General features: G+C 40.8%; 1 protein-coding gene and 1 pseudogene across 1 annotated transcript in view; both read left to right on the forward strand.

Moving 5' to 3' along the window:
• Positions 1–721, forward strand: part of LOC127231074 (cation channel sperm-associated auxiliary subunit beta-like) — a 130,932-nt gene extending 130,211 nt beyond the window's left edge. The window contains exons 26-27 of the mRNA XM_051196479.1: positions 177–251; positions 530–721. Coding sequence (XP_051052436.1) covers positions 177–251; positions 530–721 — 267 coding nt within the window. The remainder of the gene's footprint in view (positions 1–176; positions 252–529) is intronic.
• A 12,018-nt stretch (positions 722–12,739) lies between these two features.
• LOC127231016 (protein disulfide-isomerase TMX3-like) lies at positions 12,740–14,250 on the forward strand (annotated as a pseudogene).
• The last annotated feature ends 11,340 nt before the right edge of the window (positions 14,251–25,590 follow it).

The raw sequence follows: 25,590 nt of genomic DNA on the forward strand, positions 1-25,590 counted from the left end.
CTGAAATAAAACTTCATCATTGAGTTCCTGCTTTAATACCTCTTAATTTTGCATGTGATGTTCCTGTCAAAGGCCTTGGCATCTTTATAAATGGCATCTATGAAAGTGGCTCCCATAGATATTTTTGTTTAAAGGAATACACACATTGGTAATGTCCATCTGTGTTTGTTCCACAGGGCTCTGAGCTGTTTCACTTCAAGGTGTCTGTGATTTCTGGGGTCACCTTTTGTGACTTACATGAAGAATTTCAGGTATAGTAAGAACATAAAATATGAAATGAGATGGTGACTGAGAAAATGATGCAACTGTCAATCCAAGTTATGGATAAAGATAAAAACATGGGCAGAATCTGTGTGCAGGATAAGGCTTGGACAGGGTGTGGTCGAGAATGAGAGTGTGGAGGTAGAGGATGCTGAATGTCCACAAAATTATGGATGGAATTTTTCTGTGTGGTTAATTGTGGGGATCATGCAATGTGGTTTGCATTACCACATCCAGATAAGGTAACCACTTTGCTTTTTCTTTTCAGATTTATGTCGATGAAGTACCATTGCCTTTTCCAGGACATATACTAATTGCTGTTGCGGCATCTGTAGTGCTAGGGGGATTAATTTTTGTAGCATTTATATTCCAACTGCGCAACATCCACCCATTGAGAGCGTTCCGGAAATATGTTAGAAAAAGCACTGCACACCCATCAAATACAACTATCAGCTCATAAGTGAAAGTCTGCATAGTGAACAAATTATAATCATCAATTATCTATATTTTCTAGTTCCATTAAACATGTCTACACGATACATTTATGTTTTAAAATACACATTAGGTACGGTGATATAGAATTATTATACTATTATAATTCTAGTAGCTGCTGGTCAATAGTTTCAAATTCCATTTTCTTATTATTAATACATAAAGTTATTTTAGCCCTTGATTGGTTTTTTCTTTTTTTTAAAGATTGTTTTAGAAAATATAAATTAACCAATTCTCATTGTAATGGGTTCTCTGCATTATTCAGCTCTTATGATCGAGGCCCGTTTTGTAAGGTCAAGTCCTAGATAGAATAGTGGAACAATGAGTGTGCCATTACACCATGGGAGTTAGGCATAAAGAGGATAGTCAGTAGATATGTTTTTCAGAGCTTGTAGGGAATAAAAAAAAGAAAGCCAAACCTGTTTGTGGTCCCCAATAAGAGGGGAAGGTGACTCCATCATGGAGTCCTTGAAGAATATAGTGATTGAGCCAGGTGTTGGTTTCAAACATGCAGCGCACAGAACTCCAAAGGGTGCACCTCTATGTGCTATGGGTGAACTTGTCCCCAGCATCCGGAAAGTGGTGGCTACACCCAGGTATCAGACCTGGCACAGCTGGAGGAGGTTTGTGAGGGAGGACAGTGCTATGGGTTCATTTGGACATGGAGGGGGGACAGAGTGGACTACTCAGAAGTGGTCAGCCTTTCAGGGACTGTGAAGTTTACGATCAGAGGCATTCCCTTGTTTTATAATCACCTCTTACTAAGCAAAGTAAGATTATCATGAATGAGAGGAGATCTCAGAGCCCCAAGTGTCACAGGCACTCACTAAGCAGAAAAGCTTAAGGCAATCTTGGGGCTGGAGTGATGTCCCAGTGGCTTAGAGCACTTGTTGCTCTTGCAGACAGTGTGGGATGAATTTCAGCACCCATAGTAGCTCACAACCATCTGTTGCCTCTCTATCCTATGCATCCCTCATGGCTTGTCTCAGCTGTTTTCTCGTCACTGTGAAGAAGAAACTTTTCCCTGGGCTCAGAGTTCCCTAGAATATGCCAGCATGTTAGGGAAAACATGGTGGTGAAATTTACTACTGTCCATGTTGGCTGGAGAAAAAAGCAGCTGGTTGTATCAACAGACATGTAACAAAAAGTTTACCAGAAGTGTGGTTTATCTGTAGCCTGATACTGTGTCCACCATGGGTGTCCTGCATCCAAACGTCCACTGCTTCCAAAACAATTAGATAACTGGAGACCAGTTATCAAATACTGACCTGTGAGTGACCTTCACAACATAATCCAAATCTTCATTAAATAGTTGAATGGCTACACTTGGCCTTAACTATTTTGTGTTATTTCATCATTTTTGGTAACATGGTCATTCGCATTGGACAATTACTGAAAACCACCTTACAACTGGATACATACAATACTTTTAAATCTTCCAAGAATCCTTCATAACTTTTATTTTCCCTTGCCTGTAGCAAGGTATAATGACATAACACCTGTAATCCCAGCACTCAAGACAGTTAAAACATGAAGACTGTGAATTCAGTAACAGCCTGGACCAAAAGTTGAGACCCTGTGTCAAAGGTTATTATTTTTTAAACATTTCTCTGACCTGGTATTTTTTATCTCATTTTCTATTCTGGAACCTGTCATTGAACACTCTGAGAATCTAATATCATCACTGTTCTCTCCTGCCAGCATGTGCTGACACAGTTTTTGAAAAACAGATATCTGAAATAGAATTTATATTGTGGTGGTTTGGAAAAATGGCCTCCAAATGGAGTGGCACTATTAGGAGGTGTGGTTATGTTGGAGTGGGTTTGGCCTTGTTGGAGGGAATGGGTCACTGTGGAGGCTAAGAGTTCATATATGCTCATGCTATGCCCAACAAGACAACATACTTCCTGTTGCCTCCACCAATGCAGGAGTCTCAGCTACTTCTCCAGAACCATGTCTTCAAGAACACCGCCATGTCCCAGTACAATAATAATGAACTAAGACTCCAAAGTGTATGCAAGCCACTCCAATTAAGTGTTTTCCTTCATATAAGTTGCTGTGGTCATGGTGTCTCTTCATAGCAATAGAAACCCAGCTGGTACCAAGGACTTGGGTATTTCTGGGTTAGGCCTAACCATAGTTTTGTTTGGAGGAATTTGGACTTTGGTACTTTGGATTAGGAAAGTAATGGAATGCTTTAAGCACTGCTTAATGGGTTTTACTAGTGATAACAGGGAAGAGAGTAATAATAAGAGTTATTTGAACTGTCCGGGAGCTCAAGTGGCTCCAGAGGAGAAGCATTGCAGTATGTTGCCTAGAGATTGTTCTTGAGACATTTTGGTGAAGAATGTAGCTTGTCTTTTGCCTTTGCTCAAAAATGCCTGCCTGAAGCAAAAGTGAAAAGTTTTTCATTTATTTCAGTGGCAAAGATAATCTCAAAACAGCCTAGTTATAGACTCGGTTCATTAGTATTAGCTTTGATGAAGATTTAAAATGAAAAGAAGCTAGCTGACCAAATGAAAATACAAAATGCAGAGATAGAGAAAAGGTACACCAGGAAGTTGAACATAGCAAAATCCTGTGTTCAAGGAGACAGACAGAGTAAGAAATGGAATAAAGGGAGTGGTGATTTTAGAGCAAGATCCTACCCAGCTAAGTTTCAGACTTGTGAAAAGGAATTAAAGAAAAGCTTAGAGCTGGGTGTCATGATGCACGCCTTTAATCCAATCACTGGGAAGGCAGAGGCTGACAGATCCCTGAGTTTGAGGCTAGCCTGGTCTACAGAACAAATTCAAAGTCAGCCAAGCTTAGGCGTAAGGTAACAAGCAAAAACAGAAATATGGTGAAGATGTAATTGAAAAAGGAAGTCATGTCCCAGCCCCAGGAAGCAGTAGAAACTAACAGACTCAGCTATGTGGTTCTGGCTTCAGAGTTAATGATAGAAGAAACAGGTTATAGAGTTTGCCTCTGAATCTGAAAAAAGCCTCTGAGGCCTGGCATGTGTCAGGGTTGACCCTGAATGACAGAGTCTATAACTAGGCCTAGAGGCCTGTGGAAGGAGGTTTTGTCCCACCTGGTCCCACAGCTGCTTTGCCCCAAATAAACACACAGAGACTTATATTATTTATAAACTGTTTGGCCAATGGAGAGCTGTGGCAGTGAGTGGAACCAGATCAAGAGAAAGAAGTGTGTTACAGTCAAGTGCTTTGACATCAGACATGGAGATGCAGAGTTTGGAGTTTGCCCAACTGGTTTTGAGCCTTGCTTTGGTCCAGCATTTCCTCACCATGCTCCCTTCATGATGTTTTGGACTGCTAATGTACATCCTGTGCCATTGTAAGCTATAAGTATGTGATCTGCTTTCTTATTTTGATCTTATAAGGGGATTGGAGATAAGAGATTGCCACGAGTCCCAGAAGAGATTTGGACTTTTAAAACAAGCATGAGACCGTTACAGAGGACTACAGGGATTTTTTCAAAGCTGAACTGAATGCACTTTTGCATTATGATGTGGCTACAAGTCTTTGGGGGGGCCAGAGGGCAGAATGTGATATTTTGAAATCAAACGGCCCCCAAAGGGAGTGGCACCGTGAGGAGGTGTGGCTTTGATGGAGTGGGTGTGGCCTTGTTGGAAGAAGTGCATTGCTGTGGGAGGTGGGCTCTGAGGGTTCGTATTTGTTCAAGCCACGCCTGTGAGTCAGAACACTTAAGGTGTAGGACCCTCAGCTACCTCTCCACACCACTTCTACCTGAGTGCCGCCGTGTCCCACTGTGAAAACAGTGGGCTGAACCGCTCAAACGTAAGTGAGCCACCCCAATTAAACATTTTTCTCTGTAAGATTGTCGTGGTCATGGTGTCTCTTCACAGCAATGGACACCCTGACTAAGACATATATCTAGCATATTTTTTAAACAACTCAAAAATCAATAATAATAAACCAAACAATCTTGTTTTTAAAAGGACAATGACTTGAACAAAACTTCAGAAGGAAAATAAAAATATGTATCTATATTGTGGATCTTGTATGTCCCTTCTCCTCCCCTCCTCCCAGAGAAAACCTATGTGTTAAAGGCTGGCGGTGTCATTGGGAACTAAATGAAAATATTTGAAAGCTGAGTGTGGTGAGGTGCCCTTAATTCCAGCACTTGGAAGACAAAGATCTCTATGAATTTTGGGCAAGCCTGGGCTACACAGTGAGATCCTAACTCAAAAGGGGGGGCAGTAGTGGCAGCTGTTGTGCTTTGGGAGATGGTGCCTAAAGGATGTCCTTAGGTCTTGGAAAGTATGGTCTTAAAATGGGAGTTTTGAAAGCTGGAAAGATGGCTCAGTGGTTAAAAGCACTTGTTGCTCTTGCACAGGACCTGAGTTCCATTCCCATCACCCACAGGGTGGCTCACAACTGTCTATAACTCCAGTTCCTGGGATTTGATGCCCTCTTCTGACATCCATGGGCACCAGTCATATGCATACAACATATGCAAAACACTCATGTAAGGTTTGTCCACCCGCCACCTGGTCTGGTCCCGCCGCCGCGCCAGCCCCAAATAATGCACAGAGACTCCGTATTTGATATAATTCTGTTGGCCCATTACTAGTTTCTTATCGGCTAGCTCTGTCTTAATTATTAACCCATTTCTATGTATTTCTCTTACCGGGGAGCCGCCTGGCATTCCGCTTTCTCCGGTCTCTCCATCTTGACCTTCCCATACTCGTTACACACTCATACAAGTAAATACATTTTTAAAATAAAAAACGATTGTGGAATATTGGTCCTTTCTTTACTTTACCTGGCCATAGAGTAACTGTATGGCTCTATCACACACTAGTCCCTACCATTTCCATCTATCACCTCTCCTACCAGAGATCTAAAAGCAGTGGTTCTGCCCAATCATGGGCTAAAGCCACTAAAAAAACCTGACCAAAAACAAATATTCTTCTCTTTTCAAATTAATTATCACAGATATTTTGTTACAGTGATTAAACAACTAACACAAATGGCAAAGAATGACATGAAAAGCAACCTATAGACAGCAAATCAGGGTTCATCTGGATGACCTAACCTCTGGGCCTCACATGGTGGAGGGAGTGAACTGACTCCTACAAGTTGTCCACTGTCTTCCACATGAGTAAAGCAGCACACGGGGTCCATACACAGTAAAATAATAAATAAATAAATAAATAAATAAATAAATGTAATAAATTGTAGAAACCTTTTTGTAAGCCCTATTTAAACTTAAAAAAAAAAAAAAAAAAAAAAAAGGTCAGTGTGATGGGGCATGTGCATAATCTCAGCACTTGACATATTGAGGCCAGAGATCACAAGTTAAAAACCATCCTAGAGTATTGCTCATTGGGGGAGCCATCGTCCAGTGTGCACCAAGGGTATGCAAAACAAAACCACAAATGTTGCAAGAGATTAAGAAAACTTCTTATCTGTCTGAGAGTTAGATCTTTTCTGAGGAGGAAAATTAGAAATCATAGATGCTTCTGATAGTGACTCTCTCTTTACTCCACCTTGAAAAAAATCCTCTCTGAAAAATCCCCCTGGCTCCTCTGCATAGCTCTTCACAGCTTCCTAACTGGACTACCACAGGCTCCTCGTTGCTCTACACAGCAGCTTCTCTAATTAACTGCACAGCCTCCACATTTCTAGCTCTACACCAGCTTCCTTCCACTGCCTTCTTCATAGCTCCACACAGCCTTTCTTACAGCCAAACTCTGGACAATTATATGCTACATTTTCAGGGTCCAACCCATTCTCGTATCACAAAGTAAATCTCATTGTTTCTCTTAGGCTCAGAAGATCACACTGACCAGCCAGTGAGCAATGAATAGCCAAGCACATAGCTTAAATGTTTAGGGTTCTCAGACACTAAATGAATAATTTTTTATTCTGTCTTTCTTTCACATTATGTATCTTGATCCTACACATTTCCCTTCCCATCTACCCTCCACATCTGCACTCCACCCAAATAAAACAAAAAGAGAGAGAGAGAGAGAGAGAGAGAGAAAGAGAGAGAGAGAGAGAGAGAGAAAAGGAAGAAAATAAAATGAAAAAAAATTAAAAAGGGGAAGAAATAAAAAGTCTCATCATGGGAAGCTGCAGTGCGACCCAACAAGTCACACCATAACCCCTTGGTCCATACATCTCTGCTTGCGGTCCATACATCTCTGCTTGCGGTCCATACATCTCTGCTTGCGGTCCATACATCTCTGCTTGCGAGACTCATTACAAAGAGTCATTGGTCTTGTTCAAAGCCTCTGATCTCCACTACACGCTTGATGCTGGGTCCCCACTAGGGTTTGTCTTGGACATCAAGCTTCTACTCTGTGATGTGGAGATCCTACAGCTTTGGGTCTGTGGGCCAGATCCCTCCACGTGCTCCAGCAGATCACAGATGAGGTACATGTTGGAGCAGGCCAAGTCACGACCCGGGCTTGGGGCCTGGGCAGCTGCTGTAGGGTTGATCCACTAATAGGAAATGGGGATAGATCTCCCATGCTCACATCTTTGAGGATGAGTTCGCCCACACCGGCACTAATGGTGTTGGCTCTGTTTTGCTGCCCTGATGAGGTGCAGGGCCTATCGTCCCAAGTGTTGCTGCTGGTGAATGTCAGGAAAAGCTCTCTCCCCAGATTGTTAGGACCAGAGGGTCAGCTCTCCTCCCTGCCCCAGGTGTCGGTGGGCAGGGAAGGGAAGGGCATCTCTCCCCAGCCCATGCTGCTATGTGGCAGAGGAGGGTTGGGGCTAGGTCTACTGTGCTCATATTCTCAGGGTTGGTTCACCTGTACTCTCGTCAACAGGGTCATCTCTGCTGTGCTGCTCAGCAAAGTGCAGGGCTCGCTTTCCTCCCCCATCTCTTCAGATGCACAGCATGGAGTTCCACTGTGGGGCAGAGTTAGGATCCCCTGTCCCTGCTTGGCCTAGGTTGATTGTGGTGGCTTCTACTTGATTGTGGCCCCCACAGACCCCAGGGAGAACTACCCACACACTTTTTAAATGAAACTCTAAAAACAACCTATAAGTGGAAAAAGTACAAATGGCCAATTAAAGCGTGCAAATATTTAACAGCCTGAGTTATCTAAAGTAAAAGCCAGACAAAATTGTACTGGAATTCCATCTCTCGTCAGTCAGAATGGCTATCATCAAGAGTGAGAATTCTAAGATGGGGAGCAGCCTGCCTTCTGGTGCCCTCCTCAGAGCCTCCTGAGGACTGGGGGCTGCACACAGCGGAACCTGTCCCAGCGGACCAGCCCATCCAGAGTCTGCCAGCATCCTAGTCCCACCTCCAACCACATGCCAGGCCCTGCTTGGAGCTTCCTGAGGCCTGGGGACAGTGCACAGGGTAAACTGTCCCAGAAGACCAATCTTTTTTTTTTTTTAATGTATTTATTTTATATAACCAAGTCCATTGAAATGAAAACAAACATTTATAGACAATATTTGGGAATTTGGGCGCTGTTCTTTCCAAACTACTTCCTGCTGGTAAGGGGCGCTGTCATGGGGGATTCGAAGAAGATTCAGAAATCCTGGCTGTAGTCTGTAAGGCTGCTTTGTCCAGCTGTTTTGAATGTAGGATCACCTCGTACTCTGTTTCAGGTGGTCTGGCTTGATCAAACCACATTAGTCTGGAAGGGATCCACATCTTTTCATTTTCTGTGGGAACAAAAATAGAAATCCTTTTCCCCAGTAACTTGTCCTTGAACTTAAATTTTGGAGTCAAAGCAGTTTTTTAATTTAATTTATTATTTTACACGTCGATTCCAGTTCCCTCTCCCTCCCTCCCTCCTTCCCTCCCTCTTACTCTCTCTGCCCTCTCACATGCACCCTAACCACCCTCCCCTCCCATCCCCCCACCCCAATTACATATATAGGGCAATGCCATCCAGTTGGGGTCATGTAGATCTGACAGGTCATGTGAAGTAGGGACTAGGGCTTCTCTCCTGTCTCTAGATTATGGCAGTTATCCCTCCATGGGAGATGTGTTTGCAAGGTCCTTTTGTGCACCAGGGATACATCCTGGTTCCACTGTCTGAGGCCCCTTAGACTGCTCAGTACTTCTGGCTGAGACCCATATTCAGGGGGGCTTGAGTAAGTCCCCTGCTGGCTTCCCAGCTATCAGTCTGGTGGCCCGTTAGCTCCTCCTTGTTCAGTTAAGCTGTCTCTATGTGTTTCTGCTGCCTGGTCTTGTCCTCTCCATCTGCATCTGGGTTCTAGTTTGACTCAGTGTTTATGTATGGGTGTTTGCTCCTGTTTCCAACAGGCATTAGTTGAGGGCTCCATGGATAAGTTAGTTGTTGATCTTACTCTCCAGGAAGGGCATTTATGGTAGCCTTTCCACGGATGCTCAAATTGTTAGTTGGCAGCAGTCTTGTAGGTCTCTAGACCTTTCTTTGTGTTCAATTTTATCTTCAAACCAATATTGGCTCCCTCTTTTATGTTCTCTCTCTCTCTCTCTCTCTCTCTCTCTCTCTCTCTCTCTCTCTCTCCTGTCTTCTATTCCTAACCAGGCTCAATCTTCCTGGTCACACATGTTTTCCTTTCCTCCCCCTCGTTTTCTCCTACTTCTCTCTCCATTCGCTGCCCCCCCACTTCCCCTGAGCTCTGGGGGTCTTGTCCCTTCCCCGTTCTGTGAGGGACTTTATATGAATATCTTAGAATACACCTTGTATCCTAGTTCTTCTGGTGATGTGAATTATAGGCTGGTGATCCTTTGATCTAGGTCTATAATCCATATATGAGTGAGTACATACTGTGTTCCTCTTTTTGTGACTGGGTTACCTCATTCAGGATGGTTTCTTCAAGTGCCATCCACTTGCCTGGGAATTTCAAGATACCATTATTTTTTTTCTGCAGAGTAGTATTCCATTGTGTAGATGTGCCACACCAGCAGATCAATCTTGAGGCTGCCAACATCCTAGTCCTGCCTTCACCCATTGCATGAGGACAGCCATAGAAGTATTGGACCTGCTTGCACCCACTGGAAGAGAACCACCAGGAGAGGGAGAGACCACACCAGTGCGCACTGGAAGAAGGGATGGGTAGATGACAGTATAAGAACACGACAGAAAGATCAATATGATGTGTTGGCCCATTACTAGCATTTCTTAGGAAATATACAAATTTCTGGATAACTATCACCAAAATTAAATCAAGAACAGATAAACAACTTAAATTGACCTATAACCCCTAATGAAATAGAAGCAGTCGTCAAAAGCCTCCCAATCAAAAAAAAAAAAAAAAAAAAAAAAAAAAAAAAAAAAAGCCCAGGGCCAGATGGGTTCAGTGCAGAATTCTACCAGAAATTCAAAGAATAGGTAATACCAAACTCCTCAAATTGTTCCACACAATAGAAGCAGAAGGTACACTTTCAAACTCTTTTTATGAGGCTACAATTACCTTGGTACCCAAGCCTCACAAAGATGCAACTGAGAAAAAGAACTACAGACCAATATGCATCATGAACATTGATACAAAAATACTCAATAAAATACTGGCAAATCGAATCCAAGAACACATCAGAGAAATCATCCATCATGGCCAAGTAGGCTTCATCCCCAGGATGCAGGGATGGTTCAACATAAAAAAAAAAACTATCAATAATAATCCACCATGTTAACAAACTTAAAAAGAAAAATATATGGTCATCTCACTAGATGCTGAAAAAGCCTTTAACAAAATCCAACACCCCTTCATGATATAGGTCTTGGAGAGAGCAGGGATAACAGGAACACACCTAAACATAATAACAGCAATATGCAGTAAACCAACAGGCAACATCAAACTAAATAAAGAGAACTCAACATGATTCCTCTAAAATCAGGAACAAGACAAGGCTGCCCTCTCTCTCCATATCTTATCAACATTGTACTAGAAGTTCTATCTACAGCAATAAGATAACAAAATGAAATCAAGGGGATACAAATTGGAGACAAAGATATCTAATTTTCACTATTTGCAGATGATATGATAGTTTACATAAGCAACCAAAAAAAAAAAAAAAAACTCTACCAGGGAACTCCTACAGCTGATAAACACCTTCAGCAAAGTGGCAGGATACAAGATTAACTCAAAATAATCAGTATCCCTACTATATAAAGATGATAAATTTGCTGAGAAAGAAATCAGAGAAACATGACCCTTTACAATAGCCACAAACAACATAAAATATCTTGGGGTAATGCTAACCAAACAAGTGAAGGAAAGAACTTTGTGTCTTTAAAGAAAGAAATTAAAGAAGATAAAAGAAATTGAAAAGATTTCCCTTGCTCTTGGATAGGTAGGATCAACATAATAAAAATGGCAATATTGCCAAAATCAATCTACAGATTCAATGCAATCCCCATCAACATTCCAGCACAATTCTTCACTGACCTTGAAAGGATAATAATCAACTTTATATGGAAAAACAAAAGACCCAGGATAGCCAAAACAACTCTATACATAAAAGAACTTCAGGAAACATCACCATCGCTGACTTTAAGCTCTACTACAGAGCTATAGTCCTGAAAACAGCCTGGTATTGGCACAAAAATAGACAAGTAGACCAATGGAATAGAATCAGAAATCCTGATATTAACCCACACACCTACGAATGCCTGAATTTTGACAAAACAGCTAAAAGTATACAATGGGAGGAGGAAAGCATCTTCAACAAATGGTGCTGGCACAACTGGATGATGGTATGTAGAAGACTGCAGATAGACCCATGTCTGTCGCCATGTACAAAACTCAAGCCCAAATGGATCAAAGACCTCAACATAAATCCAGCTACAATGAATCTCTTAGAAGAGAAAGTGGGAGGTACCCTTGAACAAATTGGTACAAGAGACCGTACCTGAACATAACTCCAGTAGCACAGACACTGAGATCAACAATAAATAGATGGGACCTCTTCGAACTTAGAAGCTTCTGTAAAGCAAAGGACACAGTCGACAAGACCAAATGGCAGCCCACAGACTGGGAAAAGATCTTCACCAACCCTACATCTGACAGAGGGCTGATCTCCAAAATATACAAAGAACCCAAGAAACTAGTCAACACAACACCAAATAACCCTATTAAAAAAATAGGATACAGAACCTTTGAGCTGGGCTTCCTCACCTTCCTCTATGCCTATTATTCTTAGGTTTGGCCTTTTCACGGTGTCCCACATTTCCTGGATGTTTTGTGTTAAGAATTTGTTGGATTTATGATTTTCTTTGGTCAATGAATCTATTTCCTCTAGTTTATCTTCAGCGCCTAAAATTCTCTCTTCCATCTCTTTTATTCTGTTTGTTATGCTTGCGTCTGTAGTTCCCAATCATTTGCCCAGTTTTTCTATTTCCAGCATTCCTTCAGTTTGTGTTTTCTTTATTGTCTCTATTTCAGTTTTCAAGTCTTGAACGTTTCCTTCACCTGTTTAATGTTTTTTTTTTTTTTTCTTGGCTTTCTGTACTTTCTTTAAGAAATTTGTTCATTTCTTCCAATTTTTTGTTTGTCTTTTCTTCCAGTTCTTTAAGGAATTTTCTCACATCATCTTTGAGGGCCCCTATCATTTTTATGAAGATATTCTTTAAGTTGTTATCTTCTGCTTCATCTGCTTCGGGGTGTTCAGGTCTAGTTGGTGTAGATTCCCTAGATTCTGGTGGTGTTACGCTTGTCTTTCTGTTGTTAGGTGTTTTCTTGTATTGCTGTCTTCCCATCGCTTCTTCCAGTAGGTGCAGGTGGGGTCCATCCCTCTCTCTATGGTACTCCCCAGGTGGGCTTAGGCAGGTCAGAAGTTCTATGTCTGTAGCTCTGGGTGGTCCAAGCTCTCTAAGAGGTCTCTCCTCAGGCAAGGGCCCAGATGGGAGTCAAAGATCAGGCTCCAGCAGAGGCCCAGCAATGAGTGTCAAAGATCCAGCAGGCAGGGACTCAGGATGGTCCCCAGGGGATAGGTGGATCTCTGCGAGGGGCCCAGAAGTCCAGTAGAGGACTGGCAGTGGGGGTCAGAGATCAGGCAGATGGGGATTCAGTGTGGTCCCATGTATATAGGCAGGTCTAGTGCACTCAGAGCAGCTCCAGGATGTTTCCTGAAGGTGGCAGAATTATTGGATCTGTCCTCTGTTCCAGTGCTCAACCAGAGCAGTGGGACAGTGGGCAGGGCATGGCACAAGGTGGGGGGAGGGCAGGCTCTTGGTTGGGGTGAGGGTGTGTATCAGAGCACCAGGAGAGCTCTTGCTGGGGACAGGGCACAGTGGGGAGTGAGATTCAGGGTCAATCCAGGAAGTTCCCAGGGAAGGGTGTGTGGGATATTCAACCCGAACTGGTCCCAGACTCACCTTTCCTAACAATATATTATTGAATTTGCTCATAGAATGGGACTCTGATTCAGTCATTTCAATGTCAGCAAATGTTTGTTCTTGTGTCAAGGATACAACATGCGTTTTTGGTGTGTAGTTGTGGGAAAATCACATTTGAAAGAGAAATTTAATGAAGTTGCTTTGAAATTGATTGTATCTGCACAACTTCTTTTTTTTTTTTTTAAAGTAGACTCCTGCTTTTTAAAACCTATTTTCATACCATTCATTCCTTTAATTCTTTCCAGTTGGTTTTATATCTTTAAAGATTTTGATTGCTTTTCTCCTAGTGTGTACCACATTAATAGTCAGCGAACCTGTCTCTCTCTCTCTCTCTTTTTTTTTTTTTTTTTTTTTTTTGATATAATGCTGTTGGCCAGTTAGTTGTTTCTTATTGGCTAGCACTGTCTTAAGTATTAACCCATTTCTGTTAATCTAATATTTCCACATGCTCATACCGGAAAACCCGCTGGCGTCTCATCTCCCCAGTCTCTCCATCTTGACTCCTTCCTACTACTGCACACTTCTTTCTGTTTCAGAAGTTCCTGAGTATGTGCCATTGAAATAAATGCCTGCTGTGCTTGCTTACCATATTTACAATGAGTATGGAGATGCTCATGTATCACCAGGGATTTTACTTGGTTTCAGAATTAACTGACTACAGATGGCTTCCTCCTGTATGAAGTTGGAGACTTGGGAAAGCTTGCAGTCATTGTAGTGATAAATCAGAAAAAGGCATCTCTTGATATACCAGACTAAATCAATTATTCAAGAAGTTGTGAGAGATAACAGAGAATACTTCCATAGGACTTTTTAGTATGGTCATATGGGTGGAAATGATTATGTAAATAAATAACTTGCACTTGGGTGAACTGGCAATCCCAACTGTAGTAGCACACTTTAAACCAATACTTTTTGCTACATAGGCATGATAAGGAAGCCAGTGACAAGGTCCAGTTCATTAATAGCATTTTGGATGGTACAGCACCAGCCCAAGGAAAGGATTGCATTTTTGCAGAGATTGAAATTAATGGTGTTTGATGCAAATCTTCAATTGTGCCTGGATTAAATGCTGTTCATTTATGGGCTGCTTTCTCTTTGGTTTGCCACTGGGTGTCATCAGCATCATGTGCTAGGGAATCTGGATAGCAAATGCAGGGAGAAAGGATTTATAGGAGAACAATATGAAGTATCTGTCTAATAACTAAATGAAAAACTAGGATCATAGAGAAGAGAGCAAAGCGCAGGAGTCAAGCAGTGGAGGACCTCTATTGCAGAATCCAAGGAGATGTTAGAAAAGGAGGAAGATTAAGTCTTTACAGATAAAAAGTAGTGAAAGCATTTCAAATGATTGGAGTTATTTATTGAATTTAGATATTTAACCGTGATCTATTTATAGAAGACCCTGTGGATAGACTGGTCTACTTTGTTAGTTTCAGGTCAGGCAGGGCAAGATGGAGAGAGCCTGTCTCTAAATACATAATTATAGCAATGATAATAATTCTGTAGAAGTGTGATTTAGTGATATTTCTACCTACAATTCAATTTTCCTATATTTTGATAAAATTTATAAAAACAAAATCAAGTCGCTAAAATGTAGGTACTTTAAAAAAAACCTAGTAACTTTTTCCATGAATCAAGTTTAAGATCCTGAGATTTAAAATTGTGTGATTTTATTATTATTATTATTATTTTACATGTTGATCCCAGGTCCTGCTCCCTCCCTCCCTCCTCCCTCCCTCCCTCATACCTTCTCTCCCTCCTCACATGCACCCTGACCACCCTCCCCTCCCATTCCCCCCACCCCCATTCCACATGTAGAGCTATGCCATCCAGGTGGAGTCATGTAAATCTGTCAAGTCATTTGAAGTAGGGACTAGGACTTCTCTCCTGTTTCTAGGTTAAGGGAGTGTCCCTCCATGGGGGATGTGCCCACAAGGTCCTTTTGTGCACCAGGAATACATCCTGGTTCCACTGTCTGAGGTCCCTCAGACTGCTCATTCCTTCTAACTGAGACCCATGTTCAGGGAATCTGAGTCAGTCCCATGCTGGATTCCCAGCTATCAGTCTGGGGGCCCCATTAGCTCCTCCTTGTTCAGGTCAGCTGTCTCTATGTGCTTCTTCAACCTGGTCTTGTCCTCTCTCTTTCTCTGCATCTAGAGTCTAGTTCGACTCAGTGTTTAGTTATGGGTGTTTGCTTCTGTTTCCAACAGGTACTAGATGAGGGCTCCATGATGGTGGATAAGTTAGTTGTTGATCTCATTATCAGGAAAGGGCATTTATGGTAGACTTTCCACTGTTGCTCACAGAAAGGGGGAAGGGACAAGTCCCCCAGAGCACATGGGAAGTGGGGGAGGGCAGTGAATAGAGAGAGAACTAGGAAAAAGAGAAGGGGAGGAGAGGAAAGCACGTGTGACTAGGAAGATTGAGTCAGGGTAGGAATAGAAGGCAGGAGAGAGAGAGAGAGAGAGAGAGAGAGAGAGAGAGAGAGAGAGAGAGAGAACATAAAAGAGGGAGCCATTATTGGTTTGAAGAGAAAACTGAACCTAAAGAAAGGTTTAGAGACCTGCAAGACTGACTCCAACTAACATTTTGAGCAACAGTGATTTTAACAAAATTAAAATTCAAGCATTACACAACTAGACCCAGACTGCACCTGGAGACTTTTCTGAAATGAAGCAAACCTAGAAGCCTTGGTTTCTCCAGTTAACCCCACCTCTCTTCTCAAACAACAATCAGGCTGATAGGGTGTCTAAGCAATACTCATCACACAGGTTCCTGAAGAGCATTATTTCTACTTCACAAAGGAATAGTTTCACTTATAACCCAATGTATTCTAAATGTGAATGAAAGGCCAAAATGTTAACATCTCTCAACATCTTAATTTTTAAAATAATACACCTAACTCACTTCCTAGAACATTAATTAGGAAAACGTGGCAGTAAAATTTTTAACTCCTGGCTATGAATTGTTACTTTACTACTGTGTGTGTGTGTGTGTGTGTGTGTGTGTGTGTGTGTGTGTGTGTGGTGTAGTGGATGCACACATGCCACAGTGTATATATGAAAGTCAGAGGACAGCTTGTGGTACTCAGTTCTCGTCTCCTACTAAGTTCTAGGAACCAAACTCAGGTCATCAGGTTTAGTGGCAAGTGTTCTTACACTCTGAGCCATCTTGTTGAGCCCTCCTAAATACATTTTAATGTATGAACTACCTGAAAGGAAACTAGTATATAGATGAACATGGGTATGGATTTCATCATGGTTTACCTAATTTAGATATTCTCAAAGGAGCAGCATAGAGGACTTTTTTCAAGTTACAACCTGAGTGGAAATGGTTGCCAATGTGATTTGCTTTAGTAGTGTGGTAATGTATTAAAGCTTGCCTGATTGTACAGAAAGCAGTGCTAGCCACAAGCCAGAGCCGGACAGTGGTGATACACACTTTTAACCTAGCAGCCATAATACTATCTATAGAAGCTAGGTGGTGGGGGTACACACCTTTAATCCCAGGACTCAAGACACAGGTAGATTGATCTCTATTAGTTCAAGACCACAATGATCTACATGAAATTGATTCAGTCCTAAAGAGAAATAGCATCCATGAAGGTGATCTCAGCACTTGGGATTACATGCCTTTAATCCCAGCACTAGGAAGATATAAAATGAAAAGGAAACAGGCCTCAGGAGAAGATGAGTCCCTAGCCATGTTGAGGAGAGCATAGCAGTCTGAGTGAATCTGAAGATCAGTGAAATCGGAAGCAGTCTCAGGATCGCCCATTTGGTGTGAGGTAGAGATAAGAGCTAGTGGTGTGCTGCTTTGCTTTTCTGTACCCACAGGAAAGCTTTAATGAACTGGGATCAATATGTAAAATAAGAATATATATATATACATATATATATATATCCAAAAATAAATAAATTAGAAATAATATGTCACCACAAGTAGTGGAGTACATCCTATCACTCAGATATACTGGAAAAGAAAAAAAGCTCAAGAACAATTATTTTATTTATAATCCAAGTAAAACTATCAGGCTAAAACTTCAAATTCATCTTTCCAGAAGGCACAAAGAATGGAAATCCATTGAACATTTATTATTTATTACCTATATACTAGAGGGAGAATGCTAGTCAGAATAAACAGATCCTGTTCTTTCAAGCCATATCCAGTATCTAAGCCAAGAACTAAGGCATTACTCCAAGAATTTTATTCTTCTCTTATCTCTGCAAAGTTACCATCTTCTGAACTAAGAAAGTGGTGGTCTGAATGAAAATGCCCCCATAGGCCCATGGGAGTGGCACTATCAGGAGGGGTGGCTTTGTTGGAGTAGGCGTGAGTAGGATGAAGTATGTCACTGGGGGTAGACTTTGAAGTCTCAGATGCTCAAATCAGACCGTGTCTCACTCTCTTCCTGCTGCCTAGCAATCCAGATTTAGTTCTTTCAGCTACATCACCAGCACTGTGCCTGCTGATGTGCAGCCAGGCCTCTCACCATGATGACAATGAACTAAACCTCTGAGCTGTAAGCCAGCCCCAAATTAAGTATTTTCCTTTGTAAGAGTTGCCATGGATCCCTCACAGAGGGGAAAGGAACAAGATCTCCTGAGCATATTGGGAGGGAAGCAATGAGTGGAGAGGGAGTTAGGAGAAAGAGAAGGAGAGGAGAGGAGAACAGGTGGGACTAGGAAGATTAATTTGGGGGACGAATGGACGAGAGAAAAAAAAATACCATAATAGAGGGAGCCATCATAGGTTCGAAGAGAAAACTGACTCTAGAGAAATGTCCAGAGACCTACAAGAATGACCCCAACTAACAATCTGAGCAACACTTAAATACCCTTCCCTGATAATGAGACTGATAACTTATATGCCATCATAGAGCCCTCATCTAGAAGCTGATGGAGACAGAAGCAGACACCCACAGCTAAACTCTGAGCTGAACTCCTGGAATCCAGTGGCAGAGAGGGAGGAGTGATGAACAAAGGGGTCAAGACCAGGCTACAGAAACCCACAGAGACAGCTGACCTGAACAAGAAGGAGCTCAGGGAACCCAGACTAATAGCTGGGAAACCAGCATAGGACTGACTCAGAACCCCTGAACGTGGGTCTCAGTTAGAAGGCCTGGGCAGACTAAGGGACCTCTGACAGTGGAACCAGGATGTATCCCTGGTGCACAAAAGGACTTTGGGAACACATTCCCCAAGGAGGGATACTCCCTTAGCCTAGAGGCAGGAGGGAGGGCTCAGTCACTACTCCAAATGACTTGACAGATTTTGATGATCCCTCCTGGAAGGCATCACCCTCCCTGTGGAGTGGGAGATGGGATGGGAAGGGGGATTGGGAGACTTGGGAGAGGAAACTGGGATCGATATGTAAAATAAGGATACACACACACATACATACATACATGCATATATATATATATATATATATATATATATATATATATAGAGAGAGAGAGAGAGAGAGAGAGAGAGAGATGCCATGGTCATAGTCTCTTCACACCAATAGAGACCCTAAGACATCTATTTCTCTAGTAATCATACTAGAAATTCCATTTATTCTGTAAGAACATAGTCAAACCTCCTTATGGAGCACTAGTGGGTTCTGGCTTTATTTTATAAGATTATAATCCCATCCAAGTCAACCCTAAACTTACCCTATAAGCTATAATGATATATATTTTATATATGATCCATGTTTGTATAATTCTATATATAATCGATGTGCAATTATTGAAAAGGAGATTATAAGAAGACCCCTTAGAATCCCATTAAGCAATGAAATTCCAAGTCTCTAAAAACCTGTATAGAGTCATTAAGACATCTAAACCCACTCTTATTTGAGAGACACACCTATACTCTTGAGTGTGTTGCTCTTTTCCTGGGTGTTTTTCATTCTATTTTTAATAAACTTTAACTGTACTTAATAAGGGCTCATTCTAAAATTCTTTTCTGTGACCAAGTTAAGGATTCCTCCTTACATAAGTGGTGGTCCCTAAAGGATTGGGAGAACTTGGGCTGATTCCCTCAGTTCTGAGTTATGACTCCAGCTTATTGCCACCGACAATTTCCATAATGCTTTACAGAAAAAGGCATGTGTGTTGTATACACAGTATGAACTTGCACACAAAAAGTAAACAGAAAACTGAGTGTTCTCATAGACTCTAAAAACAACTTCCTATAATCAAAAGATGGTTATGGTCACATTTTGGTTCAAAGTCAATAACATTAATGTTTATAAAACCAACTTCATTTCTACCAACATTTTTGTTTTGCTTTGTTTTTTCAAGACAGGGTTTCTCTGTGTAGCTTTCTAGAGCAGGCTGGCCTTGAACTCACAGAGATCTGCCTGCCTCTGTCTCCCAAGTGCTGCCTCCTATGTGCCATGACTGCCCGACTTTATTTTTTTTTTGTTTTTATTTAAATTTGAAACAAGCATATTTTACATGTCAATCCCAGTTCTCTCTCCTCCTTCCTTGTGTCCCCAACCCCCATCCCATCACCTTTCTGCTCCCCAGGAAGGATGAGGCCTTCCATGGGAGATCTTCAAAATCTGTCGTATCATTTGGAGGAGGACCTAGGCCCCGTGTGTCTAGGCTGAGAGTATCCCTCTATGTGGAATGGGCTTCCAAAGTCCATTCTTGTACTAGAGATAAATACCGATCCACTACCAGAGGTCCTGTAGACTGCCCAGTCCTCCTAACTAGCACCCACGTTCAGGAGTCTGGGTCACTCCTATGCTGGTTTACCAGCTATTTTTAAGTCTTAATAATTTGAATTTAAAAAATGAAGCAATCACCTCTCTCTTTTATATAATCAAGAAATACATTAATGCCTCCAGAAGTTCCTTTATTGTACAGGGTTGTTTTGGCTAGCCTTGTTTTTTCTTTCTTTCTTTCTTTTTTTTTTTTTGTTTGTTTGTTTGTTTGTTTTTCCACATAAAATTGAGTATTGTCCTTTCAAGGTTGGTGAAGAATTGTACTATTTTGGTGGGGATTTCATTCAATCTGTAGATTGCTTTTGCTAAGATTGCCATATTTACTATGTTGTTCCTATCTAAGAGCATGGGAAGTCTTTCCATTTTCTGATATCTTCTTTAATTTTTTTCTTTAAAGACTTACAGTTCTTGTCATACAGGTCTTTCACTTGTTTGGTTAGAGTTATCCCAAGATATTTTATGCTGTTTGTGGCTATTGTAAAGGGTGATGTTTCTCTGATTCTCTGATTTCTTTCTCAACATATTTTTCATATATATATATATATATATATATATATATATATATGCTACTGATTTAACCTTGTATCCTGTGACTTTACTGAAGGTACTTATTGCTTATCAGCTATAGAAGTTTTTGGGTCACTTATGTAAACTATCATATCACCTGCATATAATAAAAGTTTGACTTCTTCTTTTCCAATTTGTATTCCCTTGATCTCCTTCTGTTGTATTATTGCTCTAGCTAGAACTTCAAGTACAATATTTAAGAGACATAGAGAAAGCAGACAGCATTGTCTTGTTCCTGATTTAAGAGGAATCACATAGAGTTTCTCTCCATTTAGTTTGATGTTGGCTGTTGGTTTACTGTATATTGCCTTTATCATATTTAAGTATGTTCTAGATATACTATAGAGCTATAGTAATGAAAACAGTTTGGTAGTGACACAAAAATAAACAGGTAGACAAATGGAATCGAATTGAAAACACTGATACTAACCCACACACCTATGAACACCTGATTTTTGACAAAAAAGCTAAAATTATACAATGGAAAAAAGAAAGCATCTTCAACAAATGGTGCTGACATACCTGGATGCTGGCATGCAGAAGACTGCAGATAGATCCATATCTATCACCATGCACCAAAAAAAAAAAAAAAAAAAAAAAAAAAAAAACATGCACAAAACTTAAGTCCAAATGGATCAAAGACCTCAGTATAAATCCAGCCACACTGAACCTCTTAGAAGAGAAAGTGGGAGGTACCCTTGAATGAACTGGTACAGGAAGACTGCTTCCTGACCATAACACCAGTAGCACAGACACTGAGATCAACAATTAATAAATGGGATCTCCTGAAACTGAAAAGCTTTTGTAAGACAAAGGATACAGTCAACAAGACAAAACACAAGTCCACAGAATGGGAGAAGATCTTCACCAATCCCACATCTGACAGAGAGCTGATTTCCACATATACAAAGAATTCAAGAAGCTAGTCACCAAAATACCAAATAATCCAATTAAAAAGTGGGGTACATAACTAAATAGAGAATTCTCAATAGAGGAATGTAAAATGGCTAAAAGACACTTAAGAAATTGCTCAGCATTCTTAGCCACCAGGGAAATGCCACTCAAAACAACTCTGAAAAACCATCTTACACCTTTCAGAACGGCTAAAATAAAAAACACCAAAGACAGTTTATGCTGGCTAGGATGTGGAGAGAAGGCAACAATCCTCCACTGCTGGTGGGAGTGCAAACTTGTTCAACCATTTTAGAAATCAGTATGGTAGTTCCTTAGGAAAATGGGAATTGGTATACAGCAATTCCACTCTTAGGCATATACTCAAATATGTTCATAGCAGCATTATTTGTAACAGCTAAAACCTGGAAGCAACCTAGATGCCCCTCAACTGAACTGAAGAATGGATCAAGAAAAGGTGGCAGATTTACACAATGGAGTACTACTCAGAGGAAAGAAAACAATGGAATCTTGAAATTTGAAGGCAAATGGACGGACCTAGAAGAAACCATCCTGAGTGAGGACACAAAAAGACAAACATGGTATGTACTCACTCACATGTGAATATTAGATATAGAGTAAAGGATTACTTGCCTACAATCCACATCTCCAGAGAAGCTAGGAAACAAGAAGGACCCTAAGAGAGACATACATGGTCCCCAGGAGAAAGGGAAAGGGACAAGATCTCCCGAGAAAATTGGGAGCATGGGAGGAGGGGAGAGGGATTTAGGAAATAGTTCACCAAAGTTCAACCTGGAGAACAAATGGATGTATTGAGCTCACTTACAGAGCATGATCCTGGTTGGGAGTAGGGTTGTTTGGTTGGTTATTTTTTTTTAATCAGTATATGGGTGGAAAATTTTAATCCAGCACTTATGATAGTTTCCCCATAACCACAAAGACGGAGTCTCCAGTTAACCTTCTCCAACCTAAATACTTAACACCTCTTCTGGCACTACATGCTCTTAGCTCAGAATTGCACAAATGACTGACAGCAGAACCCAGAATCTCAGATGAGGGTCCAATGATCCATCACACATACCCCTTCTCTCAAGAAATGCCAACAGTCAAAATGTCCAAACATGATGCTTGCTCAAAAGTAGACACAGCTGATATGAGGAAAACTGCTGCTGTATTGCTTGGAGGACTGTATTCTGTAACAACTATGCAGCTCACAAACCATTTTGGAGGCTCAGAAGCCTGATACCAAGGTGTTGCCAAATTGGTTTCTGGTGAAGACATCTGCCTCCGCCATATTTTTTACATAATGTCCCATGACAGAAAGGGCAAGGGATCAATCACTCAGTCCTCTTTTAAAAGAATACTAATCCTGTCCATGAGGGCTCCATTTTAAATAGCTAAGCACCTAAGAGATGGAAAGAATGGATACAGGCAAAAAATACACTTGGAGATATGGAAGTGGGTAGTTGAAGGAATCCAACCATGTTTCCTTTGCCATCTGGAAATAGAATCTACTAAGTAATAAAAGGAGAAGTGTGTTAAGTTGAAGTAAGTGGAAATATAGTTGCTCTGCAATCAGTCAGCTGACAAAAGAAATCAAGATTTTTCAGATAGGCAAGTCAGTAATGATGAGTTAGCACCACCAGATAGCTTGGATATGTATGTGTCAGGCAAGGGAATCAACCAAGCCTTTCCTGCTTCCTTCATTTGCATTTAATTCTTTCTTTATTAAACCCTCCAAATCATTTTATTCATACCTCCAATCTTCTCAATTATAACTCTTATTTCTATGGCTTTATTTCACAAATAAAATATATAAAATATAGTATCTCAGTATAAACAATTATGGCTTATTTTATCTAAGTATATATGGTGATGGTGACTCATTTACAATTTTAGTCACTTCATGATCAAAACTTCATACAGTATATAATCAAGACAGTTGAAAGACCAAGAAATTAAACTGAAGGCCCACTTACAGGCACAATCAATTAAAGTTACTTTTACTGTAATAAATCATTATAAGCAGATATTTTTTAAAAAATCATCTTTCAGCCTCAAATACTAAAGAATGATGACCTTGAGAATTCCATGACATGAGAATATTAAAAGCAATACTGCATAATTACCAATACCATTTAAAAAAATACCTTATTTAGTATACCATGGATTAGTTACCTCTTTGCCATCTAAGAAAGAATGAAAAAATTTTGTTTCAGGTTATCTACTACCTTCACTAAAGTCCTATTAATTTAATGGAAATGCTATTACCATTTGTTTTAAAGACCAAATTTTTTAATAGATAACAATATTAAAAATTATAAGCAAAAAGAAATTTACTAGGAAATCACAAAATCTAGACAGTACTCACCTTTGTCCATAACAAATTAGTTTTGGAGGATTATAATAAATCTTTTAATAGTTTTAAAATTATAAACCTATATTTTAAAATAGACAGGATATTTTTATTTATTTTTTTATTTTTATTTCTATTTTATGTATCAATCCCAGTTCTCTTCCCTCCCTCCCTCCCTTCCTCCCTCTTTTCCTACCTCCCTCCCTCTCTCCCACCCTCTCATACTCCCCCACCCTCCCCTCCCATACCCCCCCACTCCACATGTAGGGTGATGCCTTCCAGGAGGGGTCATCTAAATCTGTCAAGTCATTTGGAGTAGAGACTAGGATGTCTCTCCTGTCGCTAGGTTAAGGGAGGAGTATCCCTCCATGGGGAGGTACCTGCAAGGTCCTTTTGTGTACCAGGGATACATCCTGGTTACACTGTCTGAGGTCCCTTAGACTGCTCAGGCCTTCTAGCTGAGAACCATGTTCAGGGGGTCTGAGTCAGTCCCATGCTGGATCCCCAGCTATCAGTCTGGGGGTCCATAATCTCCTCCTTCTTCAAGTCAGCTGTTTCTGTGGGTTTCTGTGGCCTGGTCTTGTCCTCCCTCTCTGCATCTGGATTCCAGTTTGGCTCAGTGTTTAGTTGTGAGTGTCTGCTTCTGTTTCCATCAGCTACTAGATGAGGGCTCTACGATGGTGAATAAGTTAGTCATCAATCTCATTATCATGGAAGGGCATTTATGGTAGCCTTTCCACTGTTGCTCAAATTGTTAGGGTCAGTCTTGTAGGTCTCTGAACATTTCTCTAGAGTCAGTTTTCTCTTCAAACCTATAATGGCTCGCTCTTTTATGCTCTCTCTCTCTTTCTGTCCTCTCTCCTCTCCCCCCCCCCCCAGGTCCCTCACAGAAGAGGAAAGGGACAAGATGTCCTGAGCATATGGGGAGTGGGGGGGGCAGTAAGTGGAGAGGGAACTAAGAGAAAGAGAAGGGGAAGAGAGGAAAGCATATGGGATAGGAAGATTGAGTCGGGGGAGGAATAGACAGGATATTTCATAATTCAAAATTCTTTTAATTCAGTGTTTCACCTAAAACTTGAATCATTTGAAATTTATTCTGAGAAAGACAGGTTCTGAAGCAAGAGAAAATTAGAAAAGCATCATCCTGGCCATCACAGACATGGATATTTTATTGTTTTTTTTTTCATATGTCCTGAAGAAACACTAAATAAATTTTCAAACATTGAAGACAGGCATTTGAAATATCCATTATTACCATAATAAGTTTGACTTTATTCAAAGTTTCTGAAATCTTTCATACACATGCAAATATTTCAACATATATACAATGAGAATTTTTGCTGGAAAATGGTTTCCAACTAGATAAGTTTATTAATATCAAAGAAATCTGGAAAACTCTATTCAAAGAAAACTTCAGGATAGTTCATTTTTAGACCGTAATTACATATGTTCCAAAATCCCAATGGGTTTTCTCAATAGTCTGGGAAACAATGACATTAATACACTTGAGTCACTTTTATGATTCCTGCTTTAAAAATTATGCAAAATTACTATTTGTAATAGCAAGAACCTGGAAGCAACCTAGATGCCCCTCAATTGAAGAATGGTTAATGAAGATGTGGCACATCTGCACAATGGAATACTACTCTGCAGAAAAAAATAATGGTATCTTGAAATTCGCAGGCAAGTGGATGGCACTTGAAGAAACCATCCTGAATGAAGTAACCCAGTCACAAAAAGAGGAACATAGTATGTACTCACTCATATATGGATTTTAGACCTAGAGCAAAGGATCATCAGCCTATAATTCACACCACCAGAGGAACTAGGATACAAGGTGTATTCTAAGAGATTAATATAAAGTCCCTCACAGAAGTGGGAAGGGACAAGTCCCCAGAGCACAGGTGAAGTGGGGGGGGGCAGTGAATGGAGGGAGAAGTAGGAGAAAGCGTGGGGG

Source organism: Phodopus roborovskii, unplaced genomic scaffold, assembly GCF_943737965.1.
Source record: "Phodopus roborovskii unplaced genomic scaffold, PHOROB, whole genome shotgun sequence".
Lineage (NCBI taxonomy): Eukaryota > Metazoa > Chordata > Mammalia > Rodentia > Cricetidae > Phodopus > Phodopus roborovskii.